At 36.9% G+C, this 14,449-nt stretch overlaps 1 protein-coding gene across 5 annotated transcripts in view; it reads right to left on the reverse strand.

Moving 5' to 3' along the window:
• The window catches only part of CALCRL (calcitonin receptor like receptor), a 73,888-nt gene that overhangs the window by 15,753 nt on the left and 43,686 nt on the right, over window positions 1-14,449 (reverse strand). For all 5 annotated transcript variants that reach the window (XM_080398401.1, XM_080398403.1, XM_080398402.1 and 2 more), the window contains 5 exons: window positions 13,532-13,642; window positions 11,619-11,731; window positions 8,419-8,510; window positions 2,688-2,814; window positions 960-1,113 (listed from right to left, as the gene is read on the reverse strand). In XM_080398401.1, the coding sequence (XP_080254527.1) occupies window positions 960-1,113; window positions 2,688-2,814; window positions 8,419-8,510; window positions 11,619-11,731; window positions 13,532-13,642 (597 nt within the window). The remainder of the gene's footprint in view (window positions 1-959; window positions 1,114-2,687; window positions 2,815-8,418; window positions 8,511-11,618; window positions 11,732-13,531; window positions 13,643-14,449) is intronic.

Here is a 14,449-nt window from a genome sequence, read left to right on the forward strand (position 1 = left end):
TAACACAGATGTTTTTCGACTGCCATCTACAATAACGCTAAATAGGTAGGTAATATTAAAAAGGTAATTGTATACACAACCACAGTTTTACCAGTACGATTAACTTGATCATGTCCTCACTGATACTTGCTGAGTAGCCAGAAAACAAGGTCACCTCCAAAATAAATATGAAATCAGACTCTGAAAATCAGGTTGAATCCAAAATCTAAAAAGAATAATCAGATTAGTTATCTGGGGTCCTTGACACTCTGGTGGTACCTGATTTTCAGAAACTGCTGAGCACCTATGGTCTTTTAACCACATCTCAGCTGTGTCTGTAGTGGGCGAGGTGGTGACCCAGGTACCGGGTCATATTGTAGCTGAAAGTGCCAGCACACAGGCTGAGGAGAAAGTCGGCACTTGCACTTTGTGAATATGCTGTTGTACATTATCTGAAATGACCAGATTTGGCTTGTTAGTTTTGATACTGATATTACTTGGGATCTTCAGCCACAGCTATTCTGTATTTGCTTAGTGAACAATACAGGTCAAATGGAACTGCTGGAAAAATAAATTCTTGGCCATCTCTAACTCAGTTCTGACCCTCCACCCTAGGCATGGCAAGACTTCTTTGAAAACAAACATTCATTCCTGAATAAACATCTTCGAGATGAGGAACAATGAATAATTACTTCTTAATGTCTTTTTTTATAATAGGAGACTATTTTCTCTATACAAAGGAGGAGTCGCTTCCTGACTCCAGAAATGCATGATCTCTCTTTCAGCAAAGATAGAGGTACATACAACTTCCTACATTAATATTTCTGAGCCTGTTAAAACACTACAGACAAAGAAGAGGGGTGTGTCATCGTTGTTCAAAGCTACCAGCTCAGAGAAGTAGAGGTGCAGATGTTTGAATTCTCATGAAAAGGAGGAAGAGATTGCATTGGCCTGAAAATACAGAATGTGAAATTTCATACCCCAGCCAAGAAGGTAATACCACATCAAGTGTTGTTTCTCAGCAAAAACAGCCACCACAATGAGAGTATGTAGGTAAATGCCTTCACACAGCATCCAAAAGTAGTTGCAACCCATTAGATACAGGTAGATGAACTGTGACACTTTGCAACTAACCTGCAGAAATAAACAGAGTACAATATAAATTTTTAAGCTTCAAAAATCTCAGAGCTTTATTTGCAACATGAAAAAAAATACTGCTATTCAAATGCTAATGTTTATTCTGTTTCCACTATTATTTTTTTTAATAGAATTTTCACAGAATTGCAATTCCATACTTTCTGGTGACACAAAAAGTTGGTAATTTATGTATTTTCCTTATTCAAGCATGAGGAACTCGAGATCCTCAAGCGCGATGGCAGAAAGCTCTAATGATATTTTCCCTTATTGCAAACACTACCACATTTGACCATTCCTATCAATAGGGGATCCTTAAATTATCTGATGGTAATCACATAAGAAAATGTACTTTAATGAGGGTAATCCCTTTTCAGTTTTGACAATCAGAAGATATAAACTACTCCACAGAACATTTTCTGTTTTTAAAATGCTTACAATACTTCCAATTTTAACCTAATCCTAAGCGTACCTAGGGCTAGTCGACAACTTTCATAGTAGGTTCTGGAAGGAAGCTCATGTTGGCATATATTTCTGTATAGCTTCATTCAAAAGCTATTCTTCAAATGAAATGTTAAAATATAACTTATTGTGAAGACAAAAAGTGAGGTTGTGAAAAGGGGCAATAGTTAACTTGCAGATTTAAACAGAATAGATTAATTTTTTTTCCTTCTGAAATTGCTGTGGTTTATTGATTTATTTCTGGCACTTAGCTTAAAACAAACTAAAAATCAGTCTTATTTTACCATGTTCTGCTACCTTACTCACTTGATGATGATCATTAGCAGCTATCTCAAGCCTGTTTTCCAGCACTTTGATGAGCTTTTACAGTACAACATCTTTTTACTTGATTCAGCTTCTGGAGTTTTGCCCTAACTTTCACAGAATTTAGATTTATCTTCCAGGTCTAAATAAAAATAAAGCCACAGATAGGGATTTGTTTGTTTATGTATTTCATTTTCAGGCTCTTCTGTTGCTATAACTCCTAGCCTTTTGGGAGAGGCTACTGATTCACACTTACCCCAGTATTATCAGGAAATGAGAGAGAAAAATCAGACCCAAATGGACAGCTTTTTTATTTTGCTTTTTATTCCAGGAATATAAGGGTCAGCTTTATGTTCATTCACAAAAAAAAAAAAAAATAAATTAATTCTTCTCATTTCAACTGAAGATGGCAAAGTTAAAGCCACAGGAAAGTATCTGATCGATCCAAAATATGTTGCAAAACTTCTTTTACTCTCCTTCCTTGGTGAATTCAACTCCCATAACCTCACTGACATGATTTAGAATAAGCTACTTTCTTGCAGTTGTTTCTCTGAAAAAGTGATTTGTAGAAATTCAGATGAGCAGTTCGGCATGCTCTGTCTCTTAGAGTGTTTTTACTACTTCAAAACCTCAAATGAAATGCCCAAATCATTGTTAGACATGTGTTGTACTATGTAACAGATGCATCGTTACTGAACATTTTAACCTCACTACATACATTTAATCAACTATTCATGTCTCATCTGTTCTGCGTTGCTGAAGTTTTTCACATACAAATCAACAAGGCTGCCAAATATACTTTCACTTACTGGATTAGTTGCAACTAACTCCTGATTGTTGGCAACTGCAGTCAGTGAAATTATTGTTACAACAGAGTTGCAAACAAAAGAGAAAAATAGATTTTTATGCAGGGTAATCCTTTGGCAACTCAAGCTCCTAGAAAAGAGAAACAAGAACAAATGAATACACTGGGGAACAGCTGTGTGTACTTGGGGACAGCTCTGAAATTTTGAAATACTAGAGCTCTTTATTTTATTAAGAAGTCTTACATCAATGCTTTCTTCAGCTCCAGTCCAAATTTAATAGAATGATGTGAAAGGTAACACCTTCCCATAAATGCCAACAGGAGGCAAAGCAAGTACATTCAGTTCCAATACGTTTACAGTTAAGAACCTGCTTTGCAGTGGCTCTCTAAAAAGAGGTTTGAATAGAAATAATACATGTTTCAGAAGATTTATACATTTTTTTTGTTGTTAGTACCTGAATAATTTCCCCATTAACTATCATACCTGACCTTGAAGAAGCTGTCTTACCCTACATTTCTATTCACCCAAACCTCTGAAAAATTTTTGAGGATAGTTCTTTTTTTTAGTCACATTCTTGTCACTTTTATTCCTTAATCCTATAGCTAGAGAAATCACCAAATAAGTAAAATAACGCAAGTATTGAATTTTATATATAACTATTATAAACAGTAAATAAGATATAATTATAAAATGTAATATATAACTGCATTTAATTGTATTCATTTTCAAGGTTTGCTTTTAATCTTGCAATAAAATTAAAAAAAAATCTTTGGAAGGGCTTGCTTTTTTTTTTAAACAGAAGTTTGATAATATTAAACAATACTAGAAGCTGAACATAATCACAGCAAATTTCTGTTTATCTACCATTCTAGAGAAAGCGGGTCTAACTCAGTGCCATTCCAAGAGGCAGGAGTGCTTCTCATTCAAATTTTTCCAAAGAAATTCGGTTTTACAGACAAACACAAAACAAGATAGAAAGTCTATATGGATATATAAATAATTCAGACCATTGGGTTATTAAACCCTAATGCTCAAAATTCCTAGAAGTGCAAGTAACATCCATTTCGTTAGGAAAGCAGATGATCAGTTTACAAAGCTGGGTAAAAATAATCCCTTTAGATTTAAGAGAGGGGGTGCACAGCACACACACGCAGACTGACAGCTCGTGCAGCATGTCGGTACGGGCAGTCAGGAGCAGAGCCTGGGTTTGTAGTGTGAGCAGTGCTCAGGGAAACCTCTCCCACATGCACAGAGAAGTGATAAAGGTTGTGGTACTGTGGTCACCTCTCAGGAAATGCTCTTTGGTTATTTCGGAGAAAGCAGCTACTGAAGCCTCTGTTGTACAGTCTGTGCTTTATAACCACACGTCCCTCCCTCCATTTAGTAGCCAGCAATATGGAGTGCAGCTGACTGACAACATGAAATGACTAACTGGAGGATGAAAATCTACTGCTTACATATGTAACTGCTCTTCACTGTTAGAGAAGTCAGAACTACATTGACAAGATCAGCAGGGGACAAGTCTAAATTGTCACAGAGGAGAAAAAATAAACCAAGTTTTCTAGCCTTTTCAAACAGCATGCCTGGAAGAAAAGATAAAGTACGGACATTGGTGAGTCATTTTCAGTTTGGGAGGGCAGGAGGGAGAAGAACTTTATATTTAACAGAGAAACACAGATAAGGAATAGTCACAAAAGCTGGAGTAGTATATTGAAAACTGCTGAGAACACAACAAGTGAAACAAGAAACAAAATGACCCTGCTGAACAAGAGAGACAGCAAAAACTGGCTGTAGAGGAGACTGCGCTTCTTGTATTCTTTGCAACTTTCACAAGAAGAGGGTATGAAGCACCCCACAGATACATGGAGTAAGCTAAGAGGTTCACATATGCACAGTGCAATACCATGAATAAGGCAGAGGTTCTGCAAGTCAGGCCTCAGAGCACTGAGACATATTAAGCCTCAAGTCCCTAAATATGAGGGAAGGAAACCACTCTAGATACCAGAGCTGCCATGCAGCACAAGGACCTACCCTACATAAACCTTTGCTTGCCAAGTGTTATTTCCCTGAAGAAAATAGAAAAGTAAGTGTCCAAAATACAGAACACAGGTTTTGACACTAATTAAGTGGTGAAGTATATTCCATTAGACTTTTTTCGATTTTATTTTGGTTTTCATTTTAATGCCTAAAATGCATAAAGCTTTGATTATTATAATTGCAGGGGGTTATGTTCTTTCAAAATGTATTTTTATATGGTGCTTTTTTCCTGTATAGCTTGTATACAAACAGAGGGGCAACACTAGATTCCAGCTAAAGGCTTTGTGTAAACAAGTCATGAAGGACTCTGGAATTCTGTCTGCTTATTGTTAAGATTCAATGCACAGGCAAGGAAAAGCACGTACAGCTAATGGGGCCATCTCTCAGGGTCATCCAGCAGCTGTTCCTGTTGAATATTCAAACACACCCATCCACACCCACCTCCACCCATGCATAAAAGGATTGAAAGGATCACCAGACGAGAAACAAGAAAGCAAGACTGATGACATTTAAAAATGAAGACAGCTTTCGGTAATAAAAAGATTTTTCCTAAGCCTCCCCACCCTCCATCTTCTGTTACCCTTCCTATATTCCTTTTTCTGACTGTTTTTCTTAATGACATAATATCCTTTAACCACTTCTCATAATTATGATCTAAGAACAACGGAATGACCTACCCCTGGATTAAACCATGTGCAACAAAACAACAACAGACCTGCTAAATTACCTATTTCCCTTCCTATTTTGACTCCTGCATGTCTTGGACATTAGGGAAAAATTCATTTCTCCAATATTTCTCCAAAAGAAAAAGGGTAACATTTTCAAAAGCTCCTAGCTGCATTTGAGATCTGATTTTTTTAAGGTATTCAAATACTGCAAAATTCAACCAGTAAAGTCCACACATGCACATAAGGGCATTTACCTGTTTAGTTGAAATTAACTTAAAGTATCTTAGGAACGTCCTATCTATCAATCTGTCATACAAGAGTTTTCCCACTCTAAGTGAAGTGTTGCTATCCTCTGTGAGCGCTGTCATGTGATTTGACATGACGTTTGATCAACAACAATGCCTTTACTTCGGGGGCGGGGCATTGTTCATTTGGCTTGGGTTTTTTTTGGGTTGGGAGGGAGATTCTTTCAAATAACAGCTCCCCTTTCTCTGAATTCACATTTTTTTTATAGTTTTCTCTTGCCTTGTTTTTCTTTCTTTATGAAAACCACACCACTATTTTAACAGAAGATTTATAATAAACACATGTATGATTTAGAATATATAAGAGAATGAGAAAGCAGAGCCACTGCAAGAAGTTACTTTTATGTGTCATAGATTAATTTTCAGAGAGGAAGATCAGAGTTCTAAGTTTATTATTCAGTTTACACTGTTAAACCAAGACCTCCAATCCACTTGGGGAACACAAGTCACACACTGGATAAGTATTTCCAATGAGACCATTTTTCTGAAGAAAAAACAGAATTTCAAATTAAAAAATAAAATGCACCAAAACATTTTAATCTAGAAAAAAAAAATCATTCAAAACCCAGGTAGCTGATATTTGAAAAGCTAAAGATATTTGAAGTGTTTTTCCTATGGAGAAAAGTACCGTCTTTCTAGTCAAACCTAAAGATATTCTTCTAATGGTCAGCAATCCAGCAAATGTTGTCTGGAAACTATCAATCAACTAACAGAATAATTTTTTTGGAAACATGACAAGTTCAGAGGCACCCCCACACAATAGCAAAAAAAAAAAAAAAGTCCACCTGTTAAAGCTATGAATAATTATACAAGCTTCAGCCGATACATAATACATCCTGGTATTAATCTAGATCCTTAAATACCCTTCTGGTACTAAAAATACTTTAGAGGAACTGTACATCCCAAGAGAACATCTTGTAGAGGACTTTCTTTAGCTCCCTTTAAATTTTGTAATTTCCTTTTATATCTCAACATAACCACAGTCTAGAAAATGTGGTTTGTGGGTCTGGATTAATTCCATGTGGTTCTTTGAGGAGAGATGATCCTTCTACTGGAGGGAGAAAAAAAATCCCTGGGGAGTTAGACAAACGTGTCAGTTACAACGGTAACAAAGCACATCACCTACTTTTGCAGTAAATGCCACAAGCCAAGATGAAATTGGCTTGGTTTTCATATTATAGTACAGAAAAATCATGCTTTACTGTCTCTGAACTTTTAAAATCCTATCATATTCCAAATCTTTTTGTTTTCTCCTGAGAGATATATGTCAAAGCACTTTCCCTGTTCACATTAGATATTTAGTCTGTTAAACTTATTGTAACATTTATAGCAACAGTATAACCCTTTTTTATACAAAATCAAGCTTCTTATAAGGACTCAGACCCATTTCATCTGTTGATTTTTTGGAGGGAAAGTGACTCTGGAAATGGTAAGCATTTTTTTTACAGGTCATATAAAAAAGTGTTTAAAAAACAGAAATGTTTTGGTTTGCCCTCATGAAAAGTCAGAAAAAGCTGAAAAGTCATCTTGAACATTGGATTTCATAAAGAGAGGCTACAAAGTTGAAGCACTCTGGTTTGTTGAGTATTTGTGGAAATGTTGCCCCAGAACCTGGGGAAATTATACATACCTAAATTAGAAACACTATATTCAGCCAGATGTGACTAAAAAGGATAATTTTTTATCAGTTATCTGGTACCCCTGCCTAATCAAAATCCAGAGGCATGAGAAAAGCAAAATCTCAGCTGACCCAACAGTTGCTGGTGCATGTGCTACTCATATTTAAATGTCAGAAAAAAAAAAAAAGATGGAGTGAGACAGTAGGGTATAGTGGTAAGAAATATGTTAGACCATAGAGCAGATCTACATTATCTGGTGCAAAACGATGCAGAAATTATTAACCTCGTGCCAGTTAACAAGGAAAGCCTACAGTGTGCAGTGTAGAATTTGGCAGAGATGATAACTTGTCTCTCTCAGCTCTGCTCATGTGGCAACGCTCCTGGTTTCACCCTTCTACTAAGCATCATCAACTTCTTCAAAAAAAAAAAAAGTCTCTTTCATGGGAAAGAAAAGTAAGTTCACAAAATGTGAAGTACTAAGACTAATTTTAAAAGACCTGGGCATTATATTGCAATTTGTTGTGACAGTGGCGATACACTGCTCAAACTTTCTTTCAAGAAGGTAATATAGTAACTGTTATTCAGTGGATATGACATAACTGTTATAGACATAACACAGTGAATAAAGAAACAGGATTATTATTCCCATTCCTACTGTAGCTCTTAGCCTTACTTTCTCCACAGTTTATCATATTTTGTGACTACCTACTTTGGAATGTTAGCATACCTACCATGTGTCATCAGTATTTTGGTTTCCATTTAATTTTGTTGATGCTCGGCATATCCACAATGTAGCTTATTATTAAAAAAAATGCACCACAAACCAAAAACAAACAAACAGAAAATTTCCCGGTCCTAATTTCCTATTGTCAATATATTCTACAATTTTTTGTTTTCAGAGCTGGGATTTTAGGTTTCTGAGACAAGAAACCTAAAATTTTATTACAGTATGATATTCAATGCCAAACCAATATACTGACTTCCTTCACCTTCTTGCTCCACCTAACTTCATTGGGAGGGGTGGTGTTTCAAAGTATTGAAACTAGGATTGTTGCAACCACTGATATTTGGTAATGGATTTAAAATATATTTTAAACATACTTACTTAAAATAAAAGAATATGCCAAGAGAAATCAGAAGTGATGCAATTGAAAGGCCATGTCCGATGATGGCCAAGTAATACAAGTTCAGAGCAGTCTGCAATACAAGAACAAAACCAAGGACCTGTGATGCATACAGAACTCTTGTTGATAAAGCACATACTTATATATCTCTTCTGCATATAAAATGACTATAATATGACTAAGAAAATAAAAATATTACAGGTAATCATGAGTCAAATCTAGAATCCTGCAAATCAACATCTCTACTAAGATCTCTTTCTGTAGGACACACAACAGGTTCATTGAAATCATCACTAAAACTTACCTCTCATCAGTTAAAACATTAGGTTTCTAATATATACCACTATGTTTTTTCTGCATATTTACATAAATCAGGCCATTTAGGCTACTGCCCTGGGTGCATTCCTGTCTGAGGCTTTATTCATCTATTAACACAACTCTTCAGTAAAACATGTGCTTCCCAAATGCATTCATGTATATTTTCCTCATAGAAGATTTCCTTCTTACCATTTGAAGATAATTCCTTGGAAGCAAGCTGTGATTATGATATCAGAAATTTAGTTTTGATTCAGCATTTAAGGAAGAGCATGAAAAGTATTAACAATGACTCAAAAATAGGGAAGACTAAATGGTCTTATTAAAACAAGCCTAGACCAAAACTACAAAATTATGAAAAGCTGGGTAGATACAAAAGGTAAAAATGAGGAACTAGTAAATTAATATTTGGAATATGTACAATATGCTATCATTAATTCTTTAAATTAATAAATATATTAAATTCCACTAGTAAAAACCACTTGCTCTCAGTCATGGAATCTGTCTCACAACATTTCTTGTTGCATTAAAAGTAAGATTATAATTTTGCATATAAGAAAATTAAGATTTTCAGGTTAAACCTTATAGTATCACAATAAAGCATGACTATCTAGATTCTATAGGAAGAATTAGAGCACACATATAAATACTCATGTACTCCAAACTGTATGTATCCTCTGAATTTATTATTCCAATTTAAGACAGACTAACCACAGCTTGCTACATATATTGACTTTTGAAATAGCATAAAAAGATTCCAGGTAAAGCATTAAGAAGGTTGTAAGATGAGACAAGGGTACCTCTTTCTACATGCTAGAGTAAAATGGGATAATGTAAAAATGAGAATAAAAAAAAAAAAAAAAGGCAGCAATGCAACACATTTAAGTGAAACTTTCCCATGAGTTTGGAAGTAAGAAAAAACTATGGTTACCCTCATAATGCTAAACCCTGGCTACTTATACATAATGACAGCCTTTCTATGACTGGTCCATATCCTGTATCACCACCTCATTCAGTGACCAATTTAGAAAAAAGTACTTTAAGGATTTAGAATATTCCCGTGCAATTTAGAACCAGCACAAAACAGTGATACAACAGGGACTGCTGATGGGAGCAATAACAATAAGAAATGAACAATGGACAACCATTACATTTATTGTGCATTATCTAACCAGCCTTCCAAGTGAAGTGAAAAGATAGCATTTAATGTGACACACAGAACTGTAGCAAGCAGTAAGGCTTTCTTCAGAGCTATTATTTCATTTTAACAATAGCTTCTGATGCATGACAGAATTGAAATACACTGGCAAAACAGCCTGAGGGAAACTAGCTCATTATTCATAAAGAAGGACCTGTATGCACCTGCTCCTGTCTGAATAATATTCTTCTAGCCAAGTATTAGCAAGAATCAATGAATTATAGCATCTCTTCTAGAAGAATTAAACTGCCATTACTGTATTCAGTGTCTCGTGATTTGAGAAAAAGCAATACAAAAATGCCTTGTTATCATCTATCACCACCTTCTCTCAATATGGTTTCTAGGTAAATACCCTAAAGCACACCTGACAGCAACAATGTGGCCAGTTAGGATCTCTACTAGATGCCAGTATTCTTGACACAATCTGCTAAATAATTTTAGCTCTTTTCCATGAGATCCAAATTAATTAACAGTCTATCTTTACCTGCATTTTATACTATTAGTACTTGGGCATTTACTGTTTCAATTTACTGCTTCTTCCCACAACTGAATTTTTCATAAACATAAAGAATATAAGTGGACATATGGAGTGAGACAGTGGCAAAATACACAATTTTGCCCACTATATCCTCACATATTACGAAGTATCTCAGCATGAGGGCATTTGGAGGCTTCCCTCTTTTTTTATTATTATTTTTTAAATCTGTCAGTGGTTAGGAATCTTCAAGATAACGTGAGGTCTATAAAAGTACCATCAATACATACACATAGGTATGTGTGTGCAGAGAGTCTACCTTTAATAAACAGAAAACAACACTCAAAGTATTTTGCTGCCTGGCCTGTGATAATTTTGGATGCTTGCAAAATTTCACTTAAATGAACTCAAAATATAGGTTTTCCATTCATGTGCACAGCTTAATATTGCAGAAACTGAAAAAATTACACTTGGGAGGCAGGGCAAAAGGTATACAAAGGAAAAGGATCACAAGGAAAAACAAACCCTATCTAACACTTCTCATCATTTACTTTCCTTTGGCCTTCAAAGATCCTGTGGTGAATCCACTCAACTATAGCTTGCCTGCACTTCTGTAAAGAAGAAAAAAGTTTAGCTCTGCTTTTCACACAGGGGGTGGAAAAAGAAAAAAAAAAATCAAACATCTGAACTCTACTGAAAGCTGCCTTGAAGATGTATTCATCCCAAATAAAACTTTGGTTATGCCCCAGCTGAAAATCTCTCACTATGATTTAATTGGATAAAGCCATGCACTCAGCACGTCTTCCAGAGATGTGCAAACCTCCTGCAGTTCTGCTCAACTTGGACCCTACTTCAAAACTACAGAGCAAAATGTAAAGATCCGTTCTTATAAATCTTACCAGTAGATGACTGTGGATGACCTAGACAATACTAGCAGCTATAAATTTAAAATACCCATGAACAAAAATATGATCATATTATTTAATCAGTTGAAATCGGCTGTAAAAGATAAAAGCAGGTGGGTTGGGGTTTATTGAGTCTGTTTTGCACGATTCATCCTTTTTATTCAAGATGCCTTCTTCATTTACCATGTTGATGTTGCATCAGCTCTTCTGCCATTCAACTTTTGAAAATTGTGAAATTTTTCAGATCAGTTTCTGGACACTGGTAACATGCATTCATTCCTTTCCTACCTTCACTTTTTCATGTGTATAGATATTACACTGGGTATAGTTTGTCCACGTCCTGTTGCTTTCTGGGTGTCTAAACCAATTCCCACTTGGATCACAGATCTTCGTAACTTTTTCTACAAAATACATGGAAATAAAAACAAAAGAAAAACACAAGAGTCAGCACTGACATTCTGCTTCCTGATCCCTAGTATCTAATGAGGAAAGACTGGCAAGCAAATGACAGCTTTATTAATATGACTAGAGAGACATTGCTTGTTACTATGAATTCTGAGAAACCAGAGGCCTCTTGCTTGGCAAGGGCAACTGATGATGTGTATTTCTTAAGAAAACAAATACATGTCCCTCCTCCAATCCAGTAAGTAAAAAAATAGATCAAACTAACTGTTTGAGAACTACCAGATGAAGTGACAAGAATATTTAAATGGCCTGTTGTAACATCCAAGATCTAAACTGAAGTCTAACATCCTACCACTGGAAATCGGAATTGGACAGGCAGGAGATCAACAAAATCATAGAATCATTTAGGTTGGAAAAGACTTTTAAGATCAAGTCCAACCGTTAACCCAGGACTGCCAAGTCCACCACTAAACCATGTCTGTAAGCACCACATCCATGTGTTTTTTAAACACTTCCAGGGTCAGTGGATTCCACCACCTCCCTGGGCAACCTGTTGCAATGCTTGAGCATCGTTTCAGTGAAGACATTTTTCATAGTATTTAATCTAAACCTCCCCTGCTGTGACTCAAGGCTATTTCCTCTTTCCCTGTCACTTATTATTATCTGGGAGAAGAGACCGACCCCCACCTGCCTACAGCCTCCTGTCAGGTAGCTGGAGAGAGCAAGAAGGTTCCCCCCGAGCCTCCTTTTCTCCAGACTAAACAACCCCAATTCCCTCAACTGCTCCTCATAGGACTTCTGCTCCAGACCCTTCCCCAGCTCCATTGCCCTTCTCTGGACACGCTCAGCACCCCTACATCCCTCTTGTAGTGAGGGGCCCAAAACTGAACACAGTATTTGAGGTGCAGCCTCACCAGTGCCAGGTACAGGGGGAAAATTGCTTCCCTGGTCCTGCTGGCCACACTGTTTCAGATACAAGCCAGGATGCTGCTGGGCTTCTTGGCCACCTGGGCACACTGCTGGCTCACGTCACCCAGCACCCCCAGGGCCTTTCCCACCAGGCAGCTTCCCAGCCGCTCTGCCCCAGGCCTGCAGCGCTGCGTGGGGCTGGTGTGAGCCCAGCGCAAAACCTGGCAGCTCTCCCTGTTGAGCCTCGTGCAACTGGCCTTGGCCCGTCGGTCCGGCCTGTCCAGATCCCCCTGCAGAGCCTTCCTGCCCTCCAGCAGATCAATACTCCCCTCCCAACCTGGTGCAAAACAGAGAAACTCCTCAAGAACCAAAATGTAAAATATATCAGAACACAATGATTTCTATCATCAAATAGCAAGAGGCATGAAAGGACCTTGGGAAATACCAAATGCAACAGGTGACAAGAGTGGAAGTCTATGACAATTTTCCACATGCTCACAGATACAAAGTTTAGCCTACAGAAACAGAAAAAGATTCACCTGTGGGAGAAACCCTTGTCAACTTCAACTGATAAATTCAGGTAAAAGAATAAGTCATATTTCTGATTGTCTGTCAGAGAGAAAAGGTCATCTCTAAGAGGAAAAAACAGTGATCTAGCTTCAGTTCCTACTTCCTAATCTACAGAATCCCTCAAGGACATATTTCAGAAAAGAAAATAAGTAACTTGGTGATTTTCTGTGTGATAAAGGAAAAATACAAATAATGAGTTTGGAATTGGTGACATTCTGGAGCATTAGTGACTTGAGTGGGGCAAACAGGAGGCATCAAGCACCCAAAACCTCAATTTATTAATAAATATATTGATGTAGAAGCCCCCACACACTTACCTGAAGGGTTGAAATCCTGAAAGTAGTCAGGACAGCGCTGTACTGACACAGTTCCAGCAGCAACATCACTCCAGCACAACCAGCCATCCCATGTCCTGTTACAGTAAGGACCTGCAAACAAGTAGAGACCTGGTAATAAAATAACAACCCTTCTTTCATAATAGTCTGTCAAAAGTAAGATATAAGACTGCCTAAGGTAAGTTTCTCACTTGTAGCAATATAAGAAATAGGAAACAGAAACATAAGATTTAGCAGTAGCTGATTAAAACTCCACTTAATAGAAATAATTCCTTACATGTACATTTCTTTGAACACATTTTAAAATCCATCATCATTCACCTTGAAAAAAAAAAATCTACATCCACAATTTACAAACCTCAGATCTAGAGCACAGCAGACAAAAAAAAAAACCCTAAATCAATTATTAAGCTTGCAAAGATCATTTTACTGAATGTATTTATATTTTGGATGCATACCAAGCCTGTACATATGTTTACTAGTTCATTGAAAACACAGTGGTATCCTAGAAGCCATCAGAAAGCCTGGCTGGGAGGCAGCCACAGCTCCTCTGTCTCAGGCAGAGCTGAGCCTGCAGCACTCATTGTGGACAGACACTTCTCCAAGTGCCCAAGGGACAAGGAATCCCAAAGTCCATCAAGAGCCTGTTTCAGTGCCTCATTGCACTCAGACAAATGTTAACATCTAAAATAAACCTCCCTGGAGAATGAGCTGGGATTTTATAAACAAATCCTTTCCCAAAAAGAACACAGAATGACTGAATACAAATTTGCAGATGTTTTTAGTATCTTCTTTCATTTTCCTTTTTAAGACTTAATAATGCCCATCTCAAAGGCTGCATTTTTCAAACACCATGTAATTCCTCCTCATCTAAAGTTTTTCCTATTTGTTCAGATCCTT

The sequence above is a fragment of the Falco punctatus genome, assembly GCF_963210335.1.
Source record: "Falco punctatus genome assembly, chromosome: 8".
In the NCBI taxonomy this organism is placed as follows: domain Eukaryota; kingdom Metazoa; phylum Chordata; class Aves; order Falconiformes; family Falconidae; genus Falco; species Falco punctatus.